The 22,166-nt window shown below is 41.0% G+C and overlaps 3 protein-coding genes across 3 annotated transcripts; 1 reads left to right on the forward strand and 2 right to left on the reverse strand.

Annotated features, from left to right (window-relative positions):
- Positions 1-1,298: 1,298 nt before the first annotated feature.
- Positions 1,299-5,177, reverse strand: lmod2a (leiomodin 2 (cardiac) a). Its single transcript, XM_062420685.1, has 2 exons — positions 4,902-5,177; positions 1,299-2,585 (listed from the first exon to the last, which is right to left on the reverse strand). The coding sequence occupies exons 1-2, from the start codon at positions 5,175-5,177 to the stop codon at positions 1,299-1,301; spliced, it is 1,563 nt and encodes a 520-aa protein (XP_062276669.1).
- Positions 5,178-11,337: 6,160 nt separating this feature from the next.
- LOC133982356 (tripartite motif-containing protein 16-like) lies at positions 11,338-13,454 on the forward strand. Its single transcript, XM_062421386.1, has one exon. The coding sequence runs from the start codon at positions 11,338-11,340 to the stop codon at positions 12,994-12,996; it is 1,659 nt and encodes a 552-aa protein (XP_062277370.1). The 3' UTR covers positions 12,997-13,454.
- A 1,252-nt stretch (positions 13,455-14,706) lies between these two features.
- On the reverse strand, positions 14,707-22,003 carry LOC133981774 (ankyrin repeat and SOCS box protein 15-like). The gene is made up of 9 exons (XM_062420624.1): positions 21,900-22,003; positions 21,781-21,818; positions 21,467-21,598; positions 18,746-18,904; positions 18,411-18,656; positions 17,186-17,357; positions 16,359-16,899; positions 15,481-15,634; positions 14,707-14,864 (listed from the first exon to the last, which is right to left on the reverse strand). Exons 1-9 carry the CDS (start codon positions 22,001-22,003, stop codon positions 14,707-14,709), a joined length of 1,704 nt encoding a protein of 567 aa, XP_062276608.1.
- Between the last annotated feature and the right edge of the window lie 163 nt (positions 22,004-22,166).

Raw genomic sequence — 22,166 nt, forward strand, 5'->3', positions numbered from 1 at the left:
CACACACAGTAACAAAATATAAACAATAATAATATCTGAACAATACAGAAACAGTCTGCTGCTACACTCTGTGGTAACTTAAATAAGATACTGATAAAAAGTGACATTTTATTAAAAAATAAAAATGTGAAATAGTACAAAGTGTGAACAGCTGAGTTTGGATGATTCGGTGGGTTCAGGTCTGAGTCGGATCCACCTGAAACGACAAACATCACACACGTTAAGTTACAGCAGATTTAAAACAGAGCAGAATTTACTTAAAATGATGATTTATCAAAATAGTTGTCGGTCAATTAATCCACTAATCATTGCAGCTGTAGCCGTATTGGACCAATAAGATGGATTCATTCAGACTGTATTGATTGAAACATGAGTACAGCCTGCAGTCAATCAATCACTGTATGATGGATCAATGTGTTACAGTAAAACTTTACTTTTTACTTTAAAATATTTATTTTCCCAAAAAATATTTAACATATTTTTTGTCTCCCATCAGAGGGGGAATTCTGTTTTAGGTTTTTTTCAGTTTGGTCAAATTAAACAAAAAACTTTAAACTGAAATCTCATCAGAAATCTGCCTTACACAGAACTACTCTCAGGAGACTGAAAACATGATCACTATTATTAGTCTTTGTTTCTGTTTCTAAACAAACTAACATGACCAAACTCTTTATAATGAAGGAACATGTCACCCAGTGCAGCTTTCCTTCATTTTGTAGAGTTTGTTCTTTAATTTTGAAGAGTGAACGCATCTATCTGACATGTTTTTAATAGTTTTTGAACAATAACAGAATAATAAGATATATCAGACTTTCATACACACTAAATACTTGTTAGTAGATCAGTTCATTGTTGGTTTGGATCCAAACATGAAGATGTTTTGACAATAAAACTGGAGAATGTAGAAAATTAAAAGTCAGACTTCATAATTTGTGCCTGATTTTTAGGTATGTGTTACAGGTCTGTGCAATAATTCAACATAATGATTCATCAACATTTAGTGAGATTACATGAATTAATTTGTCTGCTTTTATAGAAGACCAATGTCAGACTCTTACATGTGGTGGGAATCTGAACAAGCTTTTGTTTTCTCAGTTGGTCTGCTCTCCTCCCAGCAGCACTCTGAGCCATCAATCTTATCAAACTGCCGTGAAGAAACCGAACTAAAAATAACCTGACGGAGACTCGAGGAATTCACAGATTGACAGAAGCTGTCGTCTGATGACAGCGGGCGTCCTCACCGAGGGGGTCTAATGGCTTTTGGAGACTAAATAATGTCTGAGATGCTTTCAGTCATGCTAAAACGAGATTCCTTCAAATCCTGAGCAAAGATAAGTCAGTGACAGACTTAAAGGAAGTCTTACCCTTTTTAGAGACATGATGCTGCTCCCACGAATCGCCGCCATCAGGTCATCGCGGCTCGACCTCTGCGGCGGTGGCAGGCGGGACGATTCATCTCGTTTCTTCTGCAGCGATGGCTTCAAGGCGTTCTTCAGCTCTTTGAGAATATCAACGCTCTCCTTTTCATTGGCCCCATTCTTGATCTTCTTCGACTTGGGTTTCCTCAGGTTCGTCTGAGCCTTCGTGCTGTTCGAGCCTTCATGGTGTTTGACCGTTTCGGCGATCTTCCTCGTTGGCGAGTCTACAGACGGTCGCGGAGCGGGAGGAGGATTTCTTTTCTGATTTTCAACTGTTTTAGATGATTGTGACGACTTCTTTGGCGGTTTATTTTCTGCAGGTGAAGCAGAAACTTGTCCCGACGCCTCTGCAGGACTCTGCTCCTTCTTCTGTTGGAGCCTCCTCTGTCGCTGTTGGTCCTGGTTGCGCGTTAGGATGCTGGTCGCCGTCATCCTCGGACCCGGGAGGTCGAACTGATAGCCGAGCTTTAGCAGAGTGGTGTTTTCCCTCAGCAGCTGGACCATCTCCATCTCCACCTTGCCCCCACAGATGTGCCTCTGGTTGTGGAATCGAAGCTCCACCAGCGTCCTGTTGTGCTGCAGCGCCGCCAGCAGGGCCAGGATGCCCTGACCGGACAGGAAGTTGGACTCGACGTTCAGGTTCCTGATGGAGCTGTTTTCACAAAGCATCTTGGAGATGGCGAAGGCGACCCGGTCGTCGGCGTGAGTGTTGGCGAGACTGAAAACATGGACGTGAGTGTTTGTGCTCAAGGCCTCGGCAAAACGGAGCAAGGTTTCCTGGGAAATGTCTTCTATGTTGTTGAGGTTGACTTCGCTCATGGTGGGATCGTCACGCAGAATCTGCTCCAGAGCCTCTGGGATGTCCGTCGGGTTTCCACTCTCTCTGTCAGAGGTCACGTTCAGGTTTTGGTTTGTGGTTTCAGTCCTTGAACCTTTAGACAAACCTTTCTTCTCTGGACATTTACTCCTTATCGGTGCCCCTTTTTTGCACTCGTCTTTCTTTTCCATCTTGTCTTCCTTCGCATGATTTTTGACACTCTGTACTTTCTTCCCCTTTTGTGAGATCTTCTTTCTGTCATCCAGATTCCTGACATTCTCCAGAGTCTTGCCAACGTCATTGGCGCTCGCCTTCACTCGCTCCCCCCTGATCTTATCTGGACGTCCCTCCTGCAGAAGATAACAGAACGGAAAGTTAGGTCAAACCCTGACACAACTCCAGCCTCTGACTTTTAATTGCTCTCTATCGCTGGCAGACTGTCATAATAGCTGGCATTTCTCAGAATGTCATATATTTTTAGATGGTTTTCCACTGACACGTTTAAGTAAACTGGAGACATCATTATACACATACAGGGGATTATTATAAAAATGACAGGACCAACACTTTACTAATGAGAAATAAATGTGAATGTCCATTAATCATGCAGATATTTCCAAAGAATACCAATGAAAAGTCACTAACAGATATATTTTTAAACCCAAAGATTGTGCTGGAGAAAACTATTTGTATCAAGTTAATTAACTTTTTGACTGAAGATTTATTATATATATGTAATATTTGGAGATTTTCTTGCAAATTAATCCACAGGCTGCAGTACTGGGACTTGGGTACTTGTGTTTGCAGGTGAGAATGCACCTTTAATGGACAGATTAAGGAAGAGTATGAAATGGGGGAAATTACCTTTAAACTAATATTTAGCTTTTATTGTTTTATTCCTGCAGTCACTTCTGCATGTTTACTTTAATAAACTGTCACAAGCAATTAAAATGAAATAAAATAGTACATTGAAAATATAAATGGATTTATTCTCACTTTGGTCTGAAAGCAAACAGCTAAATATTTAAAATGACCATATATCTTAAATATATTAATTGTTTGGATCCTCTTGATGTTTGTCAAAATATTCAAATTAACTTCATATTGTAATTTGAACATAAATAGAGTGATGTGACTCGGAGAATAAATGTGTACTCCAGTGATTTTGTGTACTGTTGGAAGATGAAGATGGATTTTAGACTGCATATGCTGAACAACCACATCTTTCAAATTTCCTGCTTCCAGTTTGTAAAAGACCTTCCATGATGAATTTGTTCTCTCAAGCTGCGATGACCCTGATGACATCACGGTGACGTCTTAAAGGGTCAGTTTCTCAGGCTTGTTGAAGTTCCTCCAGAGATACACAAGATAAGCAACTCTTTGACCATTGAACTGATCCTCAGGTGTGAAATTGGTGGAGTGCCCCTTAAATCCAAAAGTGAAACAGAATCTGTTGCTAAAACTGCTCGCAGGGTGTTGATCTGCAGAGTGACGCCGTTTAGTCTCGTCACTCAACATCTTTTCTTATTATCAACAAATCTCAAATGAACTGATCTACTAACAAGTATTGTGTGCCATGGATTTTGGACCCCATGAAAAGATATCACAGTTGGCCCCACCACCACACACAGGCGACACTAACCATGCGCAATTGCTGTAACGACACCTGTACCTGTGAAGGCTCGCAGCTTTTTTGTAGTCTTATACTAACTGTACAATATTTACTGACATAAAGCTGTGAAAATAGGAGACAGGACTGAACCATTTCATGTAAATAAAGGGGAGTTTATGGGCTTTATGGTTAATTTTCTGCCAGAAACAAGAAAACACAAAAAACCCTCATGTTCTTATATATTTTTAGGGCCCCTTGAGAATCATCCTTACTTTTACCCCCTTACAGCGCCCCTGGTCACACCACTGCACCGGGTGACATGTTCCTTCATTATGAAGAATTTGGTCACGTTAATTTGTTTAGAAACAGAAACAAAGACAGAGATCATATTTTCAGTCTCCAGAGAGTAGTTCTGTGTAAAGCCGATTGCTGATATTTATGAATTGATTTCACAGAGAAATGACCAAAGAAGCGATGAATTGATTAACAAAACTGTTGATTAATCAATCCATGAATCATTGCAGCTCTAGAAATATCAAATATTTTTATCACACTTAATGTTTTCATATAATGGCAACTGTTACTCTAATTTACTGTGTTGCTTTAAATCAAAATCAGAGGTATGTTGAGTTTTGCTGGTTTTAGATGTTTTATTTCATGCCTGAATAAAATAAACCTTCTAAACTGCAGATTCATATTTTTTATTCTAGTAAACAGGTAGTTTTACTTAATTTCTATGAAAATCTACCTGCAGTGAATCCAAACATGCTGCAAAGAGATAATCCAACACATTCATAATGTAGTCATCTATTTTTGTAGTTATGATCTTGTTGTTGTAATGTCCTCAACCTGAAAGTCAAACACAGATCACAACACACAGATATTGTGAAGATGTTATATGAAGGCACCAAAAAATAGAAACAGTCGCTGCTCTTGACTTTATTTCTCATGACAGAAACAAATAAAGTTTGAAGTGTTGGCATTTTAATAGGAACTGGTTGTTTATCTTCCTCTTGGAGGTTGAAACATGCTGGTATGTTACTGAAACTCTCACCTGTTTGTGGTTTGGCTCCACATTCTCATTCTGCTGCATCTTCTTGTTCTCGTCCTCCCAGTGTTTCAGCAGAGCGTCCCTGTCGAAGGTCCCGGTTGGGGTTTTGGCGGTCTGGTCTTTCTGCCTCAAGCCGATGGGGACGTTGTCGTCGGGGTCGAGGTCAGCCAGCTCCCTCTCCAACTCCTGGAGCTCCTCGGAGGACAGCGTGGCCAGCAGCTTGTCTTCATCCAAGTCTTCGTACTTCTTCAGCTCTCTCTGGTACCCAAAGGTACTCATGGTTTCAGCGCTCGTTTTCGGACTCTCTGAACACTTTGAATTTCTATCTTTAACTCTTTTATCTCTTTGTCTACTTAGTTAAATCTTCTCACTTTTCTTGCTTGAAACTCCTTTTGCTCTTTGACTCGTCCTTTATCAGATTCATTCAGCTCAAGGATGCTGCGGACGAATGGTGGCGGATCAGAAAGAGTCTTCCTATCATCTCCTGGTCTCAGCTGCCAGAGGACCCTGACAGGGAGAAAAGGGGAGGGGGGGTCTTTTTTTAGGGTGTTGGATCGGGGGGGTGGTCAATGAGATAGGCTTACCAGAGGAATGTGAGACCTCTGAGTGGCCTGTGCTGGGAGCTCATCAGCGACTCGTGCCACAGGGAGATATCAGAGATCTCCGGCATTACATAACGTGTCAGGACACAGAGACACGGCAAGGTTGTGGTGTTGTTTGGGAAACGCTTGTTCTCCCTGGGGGGGGGGGGGGGGGGGGGGTTGTTATGTGCTGTACAGCTGACAAACAACACATCAAATCTTACGGATGTTTAAAATGGTTTCAGAGTAATAATCCTCGAAACATCACCACAATCTAACATATCAACCTCAGAACATGTCACCTTGTTACTCTAGGTACAGTGATACAAACAGAGGTACAAGACAAACATTTTTACTTTCTAACTATTCTAGAGCTTTTGATCATATCACATAACCTTCATCAGCAGGAGTTCAGAGGCTATAACTAATCAAAACTCAGGTTTGGTCTAATTTTCAGGACAACTGCTCGTAATTCAGGACTGTGATGAATTCTTCAGGATGTCTGGTCACCCTACTCAAGAGTGTTTTTAGTGTTTTCTAATCTGGCGCCACTATCAGCAGTAATCTGTCTGTTACACATCACTGTTAATCAGTTATGATGTTTGATGACTTGACAGCACTGTGGTTAAGGTCTGGTTAGGTTCACACCTGCCTGTAGTCTGCTCATCACTCTGCTCCAGTCAACACAGCTGCCTCTCATCATCTCATCTACCTGCAGGTATATCTACCCTGACTTTCCAACCACTCCTCCTTTGATTGTTGTCTCACCTCAGTTGTAGCTACACTTCATGCCTGCCACGCCAGCCTCACTCCTCCAGCTTTGGGTCCCCTTCCCCCTACCATCAGAATTCAACTTTACAAAACACTTGTTTAACTAATCATCCTGCTCTTGGGTCTAATTCTTGTTTGTAACAACCAACCACCGGCTGTGGCTCAGGAGGTAGAGTAGTCATCTACCAATTGGAAGATTGGCAGTTTGATCCTCCAGTCCACATGCCGATATGTCCTTGGGCAAGATACTTAACCCCAAATTGCTCCCGTTGCTGTGCCAATGGTGTGTGAATGTGTATAAATTGGTTAGATTCCTCCTGATGAGCAGGTTGGCACCCTGTGTGGTGGCTCCTGTCATCAGTGTGTGAATGTGACGGTCGGCCTAACGACTAGAAAAGTGCTGTATAAGTACAGTTAATTTACCATTTACAACCACTCAGTTGGGTTTAGGTAAAGATGGTGGTTTTGGTTAAAATGATAATGATTTTAAGGTGTGGCTCAGGAGGTAGAGCGTATCTTCCACTAATCAGAAGATCGGTGGTTCGATAACCGACTCCTCCAGTCCTCATGTTGAAGATAACCCAAATGGCTCCCAATGGCCGCACCATCAGTGCATGAATGTGTGTGTGAATGTGACTTGTAGCGTAAAAGCACTATATAAGTACTGTCCATTTACCATTCCTTGATGTTAGGCCACTTTCGTCGTCATGGCTACATTAGTAACCACAGGGTTAAAGGTTAGGAGACGATCGTAGTTACGCTTTTTTTTAAACTGTCCGGACTCGCACTTGGACACAGGAAACAAAGTCCACTGTTGGGTTAATGCCTCCATCCTCCCCCTCCTCCTCTGAATGAGGTAAACAACATATGTGTATATATATTTATATCATCTGAACTTCATCACTGCTCCACCTCACTGTATATGGGTACTAGATGGCAGCTGACAATCAAACATAACTATAGGTCATTTGTAGGTGACTGACATTAAGGCCTGTTGTTTTTCTCAGGAGGACAAACAGTTTTAAAATAAACTCCTGGTCTTCTCTGGTGGACACACTATGCAAAATGACACTATTTTAAAACATAACTTTGGCATTTCTATACTTCAATTTATGTAATCTACTGGCTGACATATACGCTGATATATTGGCATCATTGATTTATCAGTCAAGCTCTGAATGAAATGTGTTTAATTGTTCTTATTATGAGTCTTTCAACCATGTTTACTCAGTTTAAGCAGGTCTTTGTTGAGAAACTTGGTCAACTTTGGGTAAAATTTTAAATTTGGATAATTCTGAAGTCTGCAGTATGAATATATGTTTACATTTTTGAGCCAGATACTATTAAAATAACTTCTGTACAATATGATTCAGTCTATTGAAAAAAAGCAGAAAATACCAGTTCAGAAAATGACTATGTGAACACAAACTGTGCATTATAATCCTCACAGGGCTGTTTATGCACTCATAGGTGTTGTAATCATTGTGTCCACCCCTGTTCTTATATCATGTCTGACATGTGTATGGATGTGTAGTGGAGATGGTTTGTTGTCCGGTTGCTATGACTACCCTCACCACATGGTAACTACACGCATCCAAGAGAGCGTGTTTAACATGCAGTATCACGTTACATGTCTGAAGTGAAAAGACTCAAAGTGACATAACAGCACTCTCATCCTAAATCTGCTGTAAATTTAACCTTTGACCTGAATTATATACTGATTAGCGTCAGTCACACAGCTGTGCAGAGGATGGAAACAAGTTCAGTTACAAAACAAAGAGTTTTACTCCACTGAAGGATCATTCATGACGTATTTCCCATAAATTAGCTGTTGTGGCTCCATGGGTCATAATAATAACTGTGCACACATCAGCTCTGCTCTCAAAAACACATATTTAATAACCCTGTAACTCCAAATGAATCATATGTGATCCATGAGTTTTAGAGAGCTCGTCATCATCAGTGTAAAAACCTGATGTATAGGATCAGATACATGTAGTGCACAGATAAACCACCAGGGGGCCCTTTTCCCCCAACATAGTCAATCAGTGAGACAAAAGTTAGAGGCCTGCTTTTTTTTTTTTACCAGTTTAGAAAAAACAGAAGAAAAACCTTCATATAGTTACTGATACTCCCTGGGCCTAATCAATATGTAGTTACGTTTTCAAACGATACTGTTATTCTCAGTTTGCTCACAAACAACCCAAGTAGCCATAAAGTTGCTGTGGATAAGTTTTGGTGTGATGCTCATAGCTTGTAGCCCCAGATCAGCTGGTGACAGGAGTCCTGTGGCCATACATGGTAACAGCATTAAACAGGTCACCTCCTTCAAACATTTAGGTGTGCACATTGATAGCGACCTTAGCTGGCGCACACAGGTGGCAAGTGTTTGTGCCAGAATCCACCAGCGCCTTCATTTACTGAGACGACTCCGATTATTTGGTGTCTGTAGAAATATTATGATGATTTTTTATTGTGCATCCATTGAGTCCATACTTAAATTCCTACATAAATCTCAGATCCATAACCTGGTGAAGACGGCAAGTAAGATTATGGGTACACTCACTCCACGAGATCTGTTTCAGCAGGCCGCCATCAGGCAGGTAAAAAACATTTTGTCCAACACATTACATATTTAGGGGATATCAGGGAGGAGGTACAGGGTTCCTCTGTGCAAACACAATCGCTTCAAACACTCATTCATCCCTCTCTCAATCAAGCTCCTTAATGAGCGGTTGATGGAGGATGAATGAGAATGAAGGAGGCAAGGTAACTGTGTATGATGTGAGGTTTGTTTTTGTATACTGTTGCATGGTTCAGACTTTACAGGGTTAAATCAGGCTGAAATAAAAAGTGTAAAATGCACCACTGCCCTCTGCTGTTCATCTCTTACATTGATCAGTTTGCTGTGTTGTGGCTGCAGAGCTGTCTGCTGTCAGCATCTATTTATAACAACATGTTCTCATTTTCCTGCTAACTGAGTCTGGAGAGCTGATATCTGTGTGTATTTTTAATGGGACTTTATCAAAGAATGCCTGCTGATGCCAAACAATAGTGTCATTTCAACATTGTTGTGACTGCACATCGTCATGTGGCGTGACACTGCATCTCGTGATGAGCTGAACTCGTCTTATCACAGCTGAAAACAAGACTGAAAACGCCTAAAAATGACAGGACCTCCACTCAGAGGCACATTGAGGTGACAGATTTGTAATTATGTCCAGCAGCTGCTAAACATCCTGATGTGTCAACAAGCAGACAGTGATAAGGAGCTCCACATATTTATAGCTGCTTAGAACTGAAGGCAAACACAGATGATTAGATTGATGAGACAGAAACTCTGGAGGATGTTTATGTCACCTGAAAATCCTGCGATGAACTGTTCAGTCGTCATTTTCATTGTCTCACTTTCTGTTAACACATTAACACAGGTGCTGGTTATGGATCAGACGTGACACCCAGCTCGTGTCAACAGTTTGGAAGCTGTTCAAAACAATGTGACCTGCTTCTCTGTCCAGGAACTCAGAATGAGAGACCACGTTACTGTTGTTGTTATTGTAGTTATTATTATCATGTCTGCAGGTCAGGAGGTTAAATTTAGACTCGACCGGTCTTTAGACTCGACTGTCTGACTGTCTCTGAATTCACTGCAGTACCTAAATACATTTACTCCAATTCTGTATTGAAGTACTAGTACTTTACTGCAGTACTGTTTGAGGTACTTGTACTTTACTGTAGTATTTCCATGTGATGCTACTTTCTACATCTCAGAGGGAAATATTGTACTTTCTACTCCACTACATTTATTTGACAGCTTTAGTTACTTTTCAGATGCAGATTTGACACAATGGATAATATAACAAGCTTTATAATACAACACATTGTTAAAGATGAAACCAGACAGCAGTGTGTAGTCGGCTCACATTTCAGATGTCTGAGTTGTTAACAGCTCCACCAAATAGTGATTTTTCCCTCTAAACTTCTCACATGCTTCCATTTCAATAAATGTTCAAATGATCCAATATTTCAGCAACAATCAAAGATTAGAGAAAAAGTCCAAAAACTGAAAACACACTAGTGTATCAGAACTTAGTTTTTTCTTCTTTCCTCTCCCATTAATCATCTCACCACCCCTCACATTTATCTGCTGACCCTTTGTAGGGGCCCCACCCCTAGGTTGGGAACCACTGGACTAAACTAGCTAACTGTATATAAAGTAGTGTAAACTAGCTCCACCTCCAGCAGCTACAACAGTAACATGCTGCTCTAACACTGATGCTTCACTATTAATAATCTAATGATGTCATAATAATAATATATCAGTCAGAGGACCAAACCACTACTTTACTGTAATACTGCATACTACATCACTCATAATACTGCAGTACTTTTACTGTAATACTGCATACTACATCGCTCATAATACTGCATTACTTTTACTGTAATACTGCATACTACATCACTCATAATACTGCAGTACTTTTACTGTAATACTGCATACTACATCGCTCATAATACTGCAGTACTTTTACTGTAATACTGCATACTACATCACTAATAATACTGCAGTACTTTTACTGTAATACTGCATACTACATCGCTCATAATACTGCAGTACTTTTACTGTAATACTGCATACTACATCACTCATAATACTGCAGTACTTTTACTGTAATACTGCATACTACATCGCTCATAATACTGCAGTACTTTTACTGTAATACTGCATACTACATCGCTCATAATACTGCAGTACTTTTACTGTAATACTGCATACTACATCGCTCATAATACTGCATTACTTTTACTGTAATACTGCATACTCCATCACTCATAATACTGCAGTACTTTTACTGTAGTAGGATTTTTCATGCAGGACTTTTAGTTGTAGTATTTTACTCTGCTGTATTAGTACTTTTACTGCAGTAGAGTACTTCTTCCAGTGCTGCTGCTGACAGTTTCAACATGTGACTCAGCACAGAGCTGTCAGGCTGCTTTTACAACTTTATCACATGTTGTTCAAAGTTCAAAGTTATTAAACTTATCAGCAAGTGAAGCTCAGTCAGTCGTTGCCTCTGAGAGCTGAAATGGCGCAGAAAGATCAGCTGGACCAAGAAACACTCAGCTGTTCGATCTGTCTGGATCTACTGAAGGATCCGGTGACTACTTCCTGTGGACACAGCTACTGTATGAGCTGTATTAAAGGATTCTGGGATGGAGAGGATCAGAGGAAGATCTACAGCTGCCCTCAGTGCAGAGAGGCCTTCACACCGAGGCCTGTCCTGAAGAAAAACACCATGTTAGCAGCTTTAGTGGAGCAGCTGAAGAAGACTGGACTCCAAGCTGCTGCTGCTGATCACTGCTCTGCTGGACCTGAAGATGTGGCCTGTGATGTCTGCACTGGGAGGAAGCTGAAAGCCTTCAAGTCCTGTCTGCAGTGTCTGGTCTCTTACTGTGAGAATCACCTCCAGCCTCATTACACTGTTGGTCAATTTAAGAAACACAAGCTGGTGGTGCCCTCGGAGAAGCTCCAGGAGAACATCTGCTCTCGTCATGATGAGGTGATGAAGATATTCTGCCGTACAGATAAGAAGAGTATCTGTTATCTGTGCACTATGGAGGATCATAAAGGCCACGACACAGTCCCAGCTGCAGCAGAAAGGACTGAGAGGCAGAGAGAGCTCGAGGTGAGTCGACTAAACATCCAGCAGAGAATCCAGCACAGAGAGAAAGATGTGAAGCTGCTTCAACAGGAGGTGGAGGCCGTCAGTCTCTCTGCTGATGAAGCAGTGGAGGACAGTGAGAAGATCTTCACTCAGCTGATCCGTGTCCTCCAGAAAAGAAGCTCTGATGTGAAGCAGCAGATCAGATCCCAGCAGGAAACTGAAGTGAGTGGAGTCAAAGAGCTTCAGGAGAAGCTGCAGCAGGAGATCACTGAGCTGAAGAGGAAAGACGCTGAACTGAAGCAGCTCTCACACACAGAGGATCACAACCAGTTTCTGCACAACTACCCCTCAGTGTCACAACTCAGTGAACCTACAGACTCATCCAGCATCAATATCCGTCCCCTGAGATACTTTGAGGATGTGACAGCAGCTGTGTCAAAGCTCAGAGATCTACTACAGGACATCCTGAGGGACAAATGGACAAACATCTCACTGGCAGTGACTGAAGTGGACGTTTTACTGTCAGAACCAGAACCAGAGACCAGAGCTGAGTTCTTAAAATATTCATGTGAAATCACTCTGGATCCAAACACAGTACACACATATCTGTTATTATCTGAGGGGAACAGAAAAGTAGAATGGGCAGGACAACCACAGTATTATTCTAGTCACACAGACAGATTCACTGATTATCCTCAGGTCCTGAGTAGAGAGAGTCTGACTGGACGTTGTTACTGGGAGGTGGAGAGGAGAAGAACAGGAGTTCAGGTAGCAGTCGCATACAAGAATATCAGCAGAGCAGGATATGAATCTCGATTTGGATGTAATGACAAATCTTGGTCTTTATTTTGTAGCACTAACAGTTATACATTTTGCTTCAACAACATTAATACTCCCGTCTCAGGTCCTGATTCCTCCAGAGTCGGAGTGTACCTGGATCACAGAGCAGGTATTCTGTCCTTCTACAGCGTCTCTGAAACCATGACTCTCCTCCACAGAGTCCAGACCACATTCACTCAGCCTCTCTATGCTGGACTTTGGGTTGTTGAATCCACAGCTGAGTTGTGTAAACTCAAATAGACATAAGTCATTTCAGACTTCATGTGTCAGATGTTGTAATTCTTCATGTTTTTGTCTCCATGTTTCTGAGCTGCTCAGAGATCAGTTGACATGCTAATAACGATATTCAATACTTTATTTTACTTTATGTATGTGTCGTTTATATGTTCAGTTTCTTTAAATGTGACTTTTTCCTGTGTGTTTTTATCCATGGAGGCTCTCACTGCTCATCACCATGTTTTTAACCTTCACTGACAATTCTTCAGATGAAAATGTGAACTTCTCTTTGTTCTAAATGTTAGTTTCATGTTTGTATTGATGTATTTGTGTCTGTTGTTTCTGAAACAGAGAAAACAGCAGAACTTCCTTCATCACAGATATTTTGTTCTCATCACTTTGTAAATTCATAAAGAAATGTTCAATCAAACTGTAATGATCATGATAATAATCATTAATGATGTTCTTGTACATAGCTGACATTCTGGGTTAAACTAACTGACTGTGTTGATGAAGTCAATCTGAACATGAAATCATTGATCACACTTTACTGATTGGATGTGTGAACAATCTGAAGCTTCAATAATCAATAAACAGGATTTTTATCAACAGTGATCAAAGTGTTTTCTTCTCATTCAAGGTTTCATTCAGGTTTTCCTCCTGAAACACCACAAAGTTCACTTAATAATACTGCAGTACTTTTACTGTAATACTGCATACTACATCGCTCATAATACTGCAGTACTTTTACTGTAATACTGCATACTACATCACTCATAATACTGCAGTACTTTTACTGTAATACTGCATACTACATCACTCATAATACTGCAGTACTTTTACTGTAATACTGCATACTACATCACTCATAATACTGCAGTACTTTTACTGTGGTGATTTAAACTCTGGTGTGTTGTTTTGTGTAGAAATTAAAGACAAACTTCTTCTGACTGTCTTTGAATCATTTATTTCCCAACCAGCAGCAGCAGCTTTAGTTGTGCACAAACAAATATTCAGAGGGTTTCTCTTACATATATATTCTCTGCAGCTGATTTAACATCCGGAATGAAATCACTAGATGCTTCATTATAGCAAACACAGTCTCAGCAGACCTGCAACACTTCTGACAATAATAGGCAGTTTTATGAACAATAAGACATAAAGTTACAGCTCTAAAACATATAAATGTTAGTACAGCGATTTCACATTTGTCTTTAAGTAACTTTACATTTAAAGCAAAAATACAGAAAGCAAATTAGATGAAAACATACTGACAACATAACAACACTTGAAGGTGCAGTGTGTGGAGTTAAGTGGAGCAAATAGACACTCAAAAGGCTCTAGTAAGCAGTGCTGGTCGGGTTGGTCCACCAGTTTGGATCACACTGAAATATCTCAACCACTATTGAATGGATTGTAATGAAACTTGGTACTGAAATCCATGACACGCAGAGGAATAATTATAAGGTCTTTGGTGATCCTTCGACTTTTCCCCTGGGACCACCAGCGAGTCAAATTTTTACTAATAAAGTGAATAAACACAAGATTCATACTGTAGTTTGCAAGCAATTAATCATAATAAGCATAAAAGGTTAATTAAATACAGTACAAACATATTCATAGATATCTAATTCTTACAAATGTGTTAAACACAGACTCTGTCACACAGAGAGAAAGAAACACAAAGTCATTCCTGACATTTAAGACTCTGATCTGAGAGAAGCGTGTCTCTCTTCAGTCCTCCCTGCAGATTACTTTGGCGTAAAGGTCGTTCTCTTTGAACAGCAGGAAGTCCTTCATCCTGCCGGGCAGCTGAACACACATCACATCGCTGCTGCTCAGGTGTTTCCTGATCACCACTCTGCTCAGGTGAGACAGAGAGCGTGGGTTACCTGCATCACACAGGACAGGAAACATGTTCAGAGCAGGAGGAGCAGGTTTGTCTGCAGCTCTTTGATTATAACCATAGACTGTATATAAGAAATGGACGTCACATCCGTGACGTCACCCATTGGTTTGTGGACTGCTGCTCGGAGGCCAATAGTATCGGATCTGAGCAGCGCCATCTTGAAAATTTCAGGTGCATGCTGGGAAACATAAAAGCACGGATTCTACTTATATGGGCATCAGGAGGAGCATGAAGCGCCCTCCTGAACCTGTGAACCAATCAACCTGTCAATCACGACGTAGCCACGCCCTAATGCATACCCTGCTTTATCGTCACATATAAAATCAGGGAGGCCAAAATGTCCCAAATGAACATCATACTGCATTGAAGAAGGCTTTAAACTAGCGATTGAGACCATAAACACATTTTGAAAACGTTTACTGAGGTTAGAAATCAAGTGAGAAGTTGGTGAATTCTCCATTGACTTGTATAGAGACGGAAGTCCTTTTGACACCAAAACGGTCGCCCCCTGGTGGCCTTTTGATAGAATGCAGTTTTAAGTTACTTCCTCGTTGGCCTCATTTCAGAGGACCGGAACTCCCCGCCTGATTATAACTCACCTGTGGTCCTTTGGATGTGAGGCCACTCTTTGTGTTTCTCCAGGATCTTCATCAGTTTTCCACAGAGAGAAACTTGACCTACGTAGTCGAGGAGGACCGACACGGCTCTGCCCGCCAGGTTCACCATCCAGGAGACGCTGACAAAATCACAAAACTGGATGACAGCAGACACAAACAGAACCAGAACCCAGTTTATCACCAAGAAGTTTGTTAGAGTTAAAATTATATATGTTGGAAAAGATATTGAGCCTGGGTCATTGAGAAAAAGGAATTGATTTGTGCTCTTGATTTCAAATTTCAAACGTCAAGTTAGTCTCACAATACCAGACAATAGGGCTGGGTAAATTATGATACCAGCACCAATCCAAGTACCCTTAAAGTGATGCTGATACCAACTGACATGTACACATGTAGGTCTCTGTCTTTTATCTGGTGTAACAGGCTTGTAGTGTAGACACACTTTAGAGCGTTTAGGTGGCATCTTGGCCTCACCACGACTTCACCACCACAGACGGGTTGTAGCTGCTGTGGCAGTCGACCAATCACATGTCAAAGAGCATTTGCATTGACTGGCTGTGAGTTAGTCCATACAAATAGTCATTTTCTAGTTCTGGGTGCAAAAGGATCGATTGCAGGTATCATCTGACGAGTTATCTGTGTGCACAAACTGTTAAATAGAGAGCACAAATATGTACTGTGTGTGTGTCTTTGTTTGCAACTTGAACAAATCTGTGGCAATTTAAGCATCTTTGAGTATTGTTAAAAGCACTTTATAAATAAAATGTATAATTATTATTAGTAGTAGTATTAATAATAAAACAGGTACAGTTTCAGGTTTTCTAAGTCATTCTTCAGTTAATTTAAACCAAAAAACTCACAGCAACCTTTTCCTCCTGATGTGAGTAATCAAACTCACTCAGGTCATCCCAGTCGTCGTCATGGTTACAACGGAAACACCTCTCAGCATTATACCCGTTGTTGAGCAGCAGCCTCATCATCACTTCGTCCTTCACGCAGTACTGCATCGCTGTGGGGAACACTGTGTCGTTTACCACCGAGAAGTAACAGTTCACGTCCGCTTTGGCCGCCAGCAGCAGCTTCACGATCTCGTAGCGCCCTGACCGGACCGCCACCAGGAGGCAGCACAGAGGGTCCAGGTTGGGTTTGGCTCCAGACTTCAGCAGCATCTCGGTACACGTCGTGTCCCCGTTGGAGACGGTGAAGTACAGCGGGCTCCTCCTCATGTCTCCGTAGTTTTCGGAGAGGTGAGGAGCTAACAGCGCGTTGACGTCGAAGCCTCGCTGCAGCAGGAGCTCCAGGCAGTGGATGTGGCCTCCGTCGGCCGCGGAGTGGACCGGGCTTTGGCCTGACAGTCGCAGAGCACGTCGAGTGGTGATTGGGATGAAAATCCTCAAAGCACTTATGGAGAAAATGAAGATCATTGTAGAAGAACTGCAAAACATTACAAATCTACCCAGTCTGAACATTCAACATGCTTCCTGTTGTAGGTGAATCAGACCTGACCTCAAGCTGCTGACTGAACCTGGAGAAATGATTCCTGTTATCCAAGAACAACCAGTGTACAGTGTACTAACAGAAGTATGTGATTTAAGACAAATCACACTCTTCTTTTTAATATCTTTTTCTTAACTAACAAGCTTGATTGATCACTGTGTGAACAGTTCTATAACATGGACCTACTCACAGGTAGTGTCCCTCGTAGGCCGCCCGGTGGATGGGCAGCTGGGAGCTCAGGTTGTGGATGTTGGGATTTGCTCCGTGCTGCAGCAGGATGTCGATACAGTCTGGGTTCCCTGAGCCTGCAGCATCGTACAGGACGCTGTCACCGTTGGGCGCCTGAGCGTTTACATCAGCGCCTTCATGGGAAAGCAGAAAGAAAGAAACAGTTTGATCAATAATCTGGAGGGTTTTTATTGATCAGAGTCATTTGCAAACTAATGCACAACACAAGTTTCTGCACACAAAGTTTGTTTATCCTAAATAACCATGAAGACATTATGTATGATAATATCTTCTCAGGTTCAGGGGGAGCTTTCTCAAAGGGTTAGGGTTAGGATGTCAGAGTGATGTAATCAGGGTTAACTCAGCTGGGATTTGGGTTTATAATAGCCTGTGATATAAACTGAAGTTTTAAAGTTGTGGGTGTTGTCAGTGTCTTTGGAGTCAATGTAAGGGACTGAAAGTCAGGATGTCTTAAAACCTACCGGTTCAGTCTGGCTTTTACTTATTTTACTTGTTTTATTATTTTAAAATTTTATTCCACCTGTTATTTTATTCATCACTATCATTCTATAATTTTACACTTATCAACTTTAATGACCTGTTTCTTTTTGTCTATGTTAAAGTAGTTGATCTAGCTTTTATTTACCTTTTTTTCTTATCATTTTATTTTATTTTAGTCTGCTCGCCTCTTTACCTTGATGTCAGCCACACCCACCTCATCAGTCTTCTCTGTTCACCTGGGCACTCAGGTGCTCCCCATCACCAATCAAGACACTATTTAAGCCTCTCCTACTCACTCACTCATTGCCAGATAGTGTGTTTGTGCTGCAATTGTGTCCGTACCTCCACCTGTTATATACATTTTTTATCATAGATCCTTAATCTTTTTTTACTACATTTGTGTCACTGATTTTCTCTCAGGTGCATTGGTCTCTTTATATTGTTCTCTTATCAGCTTGCACTTTGAACTACATTACGCTGTTTGAAAGCTGCTATGTAACCTTTTATTTTTTAGACCCCTAAATATGGAAGTGCAACAAATTAAATCACAGTACTCCAACATAAATAAAAGTCTTACTCCAAAAAAAGTCTCCTCTTCCTTTGACTTCAGTGCCACATAAAAACAAACTGAGTCAAAGTCCCTCTTTTTATTTTATTGTATTAAATATGTTGTATTATTGGTTCACCGTGTTTGATGAGGAGCTCCAGGACTTCAGAGTGGCTGTACTCTGCAGCGATGCCCAGAGGAGTCACTCCATGCTGGTCTGTCTTTGTGAGCTGACCTCCGTTCTGCAGCAGGAGCTCCATGATGTGAGCACAGCCGGCCCTGGAGGCCTCGTGCATGGCCGTCCACCTCTTCAGACACACCTGCTCCACTACAGCTCCTGCAGCTATCAGACTGGAAACTATCTGAGGAGATCCGGCTCGGACCGCTGCAGAGAGGACATGAGAGGACGAAGGGTGAAGACTGATGGTGGACAAAGGTTTCTCTGAGTCACCAAGCGGTAGATGGTTGTCTGACCTAGCAGCAGAGGAGATTCGTTCTTGCTGTTGGTGGTGTGAGGAGAGGCTCCGTGGTCCAGCAGCATCTTCACATTTTCAACCAAACCAGCTTTCACGGCTAAAGTCAGAAAGGTATCCCCCTCCAAAGACTTCTCCTCCAGGGTCAGACTGAAAGATGCTGAAGCACACAACAAGAAGTTAAACATTATTTTACTTAACTGAGCTCTAACATGACCCAACAACCTCTGAACCAGCTCACACTGGGCCTGATTTACCAAGAGCCCAAATAAAGGGTACTTAATTGAGTGTGCAGTGCAACAGATTGCATGTTTGGTTAGCGTGTGTTTTGCAGTTGATCTAGTAAGAATTACTGTGTGAATTAATTATTACAGGTGCAGACAGCAGTATTTAAATTTTGGGTTTTGTGTCTTAATGGAGAGTTTGGACGAGCAGAAATGTGATCACGTGGAATTAGAGGTTCTAGTGGAAGAGGTTAACAAACATATTGGGTTACAGCAAAAAAAATATTACCAGAAAAAAATGCTATATGTGAGAGTATTAGTCAACAGCAAAGTCAATGCTGTTAGTGAAACCAAAAATATTCCACGGGTGGAAAAACCCTGTTCTCTGCATATTCTGTCATTGTGTCTCTGTCTTCTCGTCTCCATGGTAACAGCAGGTTAATACCTGACCTTCAAACGTATTATTTATAGACGCAGTTACCGTCACCAACATTACCTTCAGGTTTGGTAAATTAACATATAAAACGCCCCATAATACATTCATTACGGTAAACTACTAATATTACATTCATTACGGTAAACATACTAAATGGACAGTACATATTATCTAACACATTTAAAGAAGCAAACCCCAGTGCGCTGCGTTAGTAGATCAGCTTGCACATTTTTTTCGGGTGATGTCAAGTTTGCACGTTTTTACACACGCAGACCTTTAATAAATCAAGCCCAATGACTTTTATCTGACTTGTCAGTAAACAACAGTTGTTCGAAGCCTGATGAAGATGCTGAGAAAAACCTCAGCTATGTCTAGATTTAGTACTTTTATCTTTAAATCCATGTTATACTATTGAATTTAAGACACTTAAATGCAATTAAACAACTGATGCAGCAGAATATCTCTGCTTATATTATATCTGTATAATAAATATATATGTGTATTTGTATACATTATTAATGTACTGGATCTTATTGTGTTTGTAAATATGTTTTTATGCCTTCCATGTCTATATATAATGAAACATATTAATCCTGCCAGGATGTCAACAAGCTGTGGAGCCTGGGAGGAGGCCATGGAGAACACAATAACTAATTCATGTGCTCAGTTTAATAAATAAATAAATTTCACTGTTGATCAATTGGATTTTATCTTGGACTATATGCGGATATACTTTAAGTACAACACTGTGCTATCTTTGAGATCCCTTTATAATATCCCAGTGAATACGTTTATATTTATATTTTATGGACTTTTTCATTGTAAACACTTTAATGCTTCTGCAGATTTCATGCATTTCATAAAAACTCAGTTTCAGGGTTGAACATGGATCCACTAAACCTCGTCCAAACCTTTGACCGAGCCGTCTTTGATCCAGTGTGGATCAACTGATGTTACAGGAAAAACATCTTAGTTAATAATTAAGACCACGAATTATTAACTTGAGAGCACAAATTCATATTATTTGCTCTGTGGTCCCTTTCGGTCTCTGTAACATTCAGCAAGAAAACTTAGAGAAAAAATCTTGTTGTGCTGCCACCTAGTGTTTGAAAATGTTCACTCTCACATCACATGGTGAGAAATGTTCAATGTCCTTTGAGAGAATATAATAATAATAATAATAATAATAATAATAATAATAATAATAATAATAATAATAATAATAATAATGCATTTTATTTAAAGGTGCCTTTCAAAGCACTCAAGGACACCTTACAAAGCTCATAAAACACGACAACAGTACATCAAACAATATAAATCAGGTAACATTTAGTGCAAAGATAAAGAAATAAATATGAATGTGACTATAAAGTGCATCAGTACAATAAATAAACAAGAACGTGATGCATAGTTAGTGTGAGACAGAGTATGCAGCTCTGAATAGGTGCGTTTTCAGGCGGGATTTAAAGGTGGAGACAGAGTCAGAAGTGCAAATGTGTGGTGGGAGAGAGTTCCTGTGGCGGGGGGCAGATCGGCTGAAGGCTCTTGACCCCATGACCCCATGACCCCATGACCCCATATATAGAGAAGGCTATTGATTGCATGTTCATATAAGTAACCCAAATAAAAGTGGAGTACTATCTACAATGAAACTTAAAACATGTGTCTATAAAAGGAAACAACTCTGATCTGTGTCAGACAATCAGTCAGAGTTTTAAGGTAATTTCCCCGGTTTGAACATCTAATCTTATCTCTGATGAGTGAGGGAGGAGTAACCAGTGACGTCGGGTCATCTCCAGGAAAAGGGAGAACATCCACCCAACTCTGATACCAAAGTTGGGAAAACCGAAAGCAAGTCTTGTTGTGTAAAGTTGTGGTTTCCATTCCTCCCTCCCTCCCTCCCTCCCTCCTCCCTCATTCCTTCACACAATCACTCATCCTGTTTTTTCTGCACTGAGCGACAGGTGGAGATAAACTGAAACATGGAGCTGAATCAATAACAGCGGTTTCTCTCTTCTGTTCGATTCTGACTATGAAGTAAAAGTTTGGACCTCTTACCCACCGTACAGCACCGCCTCCAGGACTGGAACCAGAGGTTGAACCGCTGCCCTGTGCAGAGGATAACAGCCGCGATCGTCCACCTGAGTGAAGGCTGCTGGGAAATCACAGAGCTCCTGCAGCACCAACAAGTCACCTGCAGAGACAACTTCAGTCAAGAGTTGTAGGACTATGACTGTGTGGTCGTCTCTTAATGATGCAGAAATACCACAGACTGAAAACCTGATGCTGTTACTAGTCTTTGTTTCTGTTTCTAAACAAACTAACATGACCAAACTCTTGCTGTTGTTAAGCTTGATATAAGAAATATATATTTACCTTGTTCAATCGCATCCACAACCTTCAGATCCTCATTCCTAACGTACAGAAGCGACAGAAACATACATTTGAAGGAAACTGATGATGAATGATGAAGTTGGTGTTTGGTGTTGTTGTACCTCTTTGATGTTGTCAGCTGTTCACTCTGACATGACTCCTGAATGCTCATCTGAACGTCATAGTGCAGAAGTTCATCTTCATCCATGTCATCGACTGCGTCCATCATCCTGATACGATACAGAGACACAAAATCACAACTTCACTGCAGAGTAACATTAAACTGAATGATGCCCAGTGGTGGAAAGTAACCAAGTACATTTACTTTAAGTGCTTTCACTGATTTACTCAAGTACTGTATTTAAGTACAGTTTGAGGTACTTGTACTT

The sequence above is a fragment of the Scomber scombrus genome, chromosome 6 (genome assembly GCF_963691925.1).
Source record: "Scomber scombrus chromosome 6, fScoSco1.1, whole genome shotgun sequence".
NCBI classification, from domain to species: Eukaryota; Metazoa; Chordata; class Actinopteri; order Scombriformes; family Scombridae; genus Scomber; species Scomber scombrus.

Coding starts and splice junctions, on each gene's coding strand:
- lmod2a (XM_062420685.1), bottom strand. CDS start 5,177: ATGAGTACCTTTGGGTACCAGAGAGAGCTGAAGAAGTACGAAGACTTG. Junction 2,586..4,901: donor TGGAGCCAAACCACAAACAG/GTGAGAGTTTCA, acceptor TATCTTCTGCAG/GAGGGACGTCCAGATAAGAT.
- LOC133982356 (XM_062421386.1), top strand. CDS start 11,338: ATGGCGCAGAAAGATCAGCTGGACCAAGAAACACTCAGCTGTTCGATC.
- LOC133981774 (XM_062420624.1), bottom strand. CDS start 22,003: ATGGACGCAGTCGATGACATGGATGAAGATGAACTTCTGCACTATGAC. Junction 17,358..18,410: donor GGAGCTCCTCATCAAACACG/GTGAACCAATAA, acceptor TTTCCCATGAAG/GCGCTGATGTAAACGCTCAG. Junction 15,635..16,358: donor ATCAGGAGGAAAAGGTTGCT/GTGAGTTTTTTG, acceptor GCTGTCATCCAG/TTTTGTGATTTTGTCAGCGT.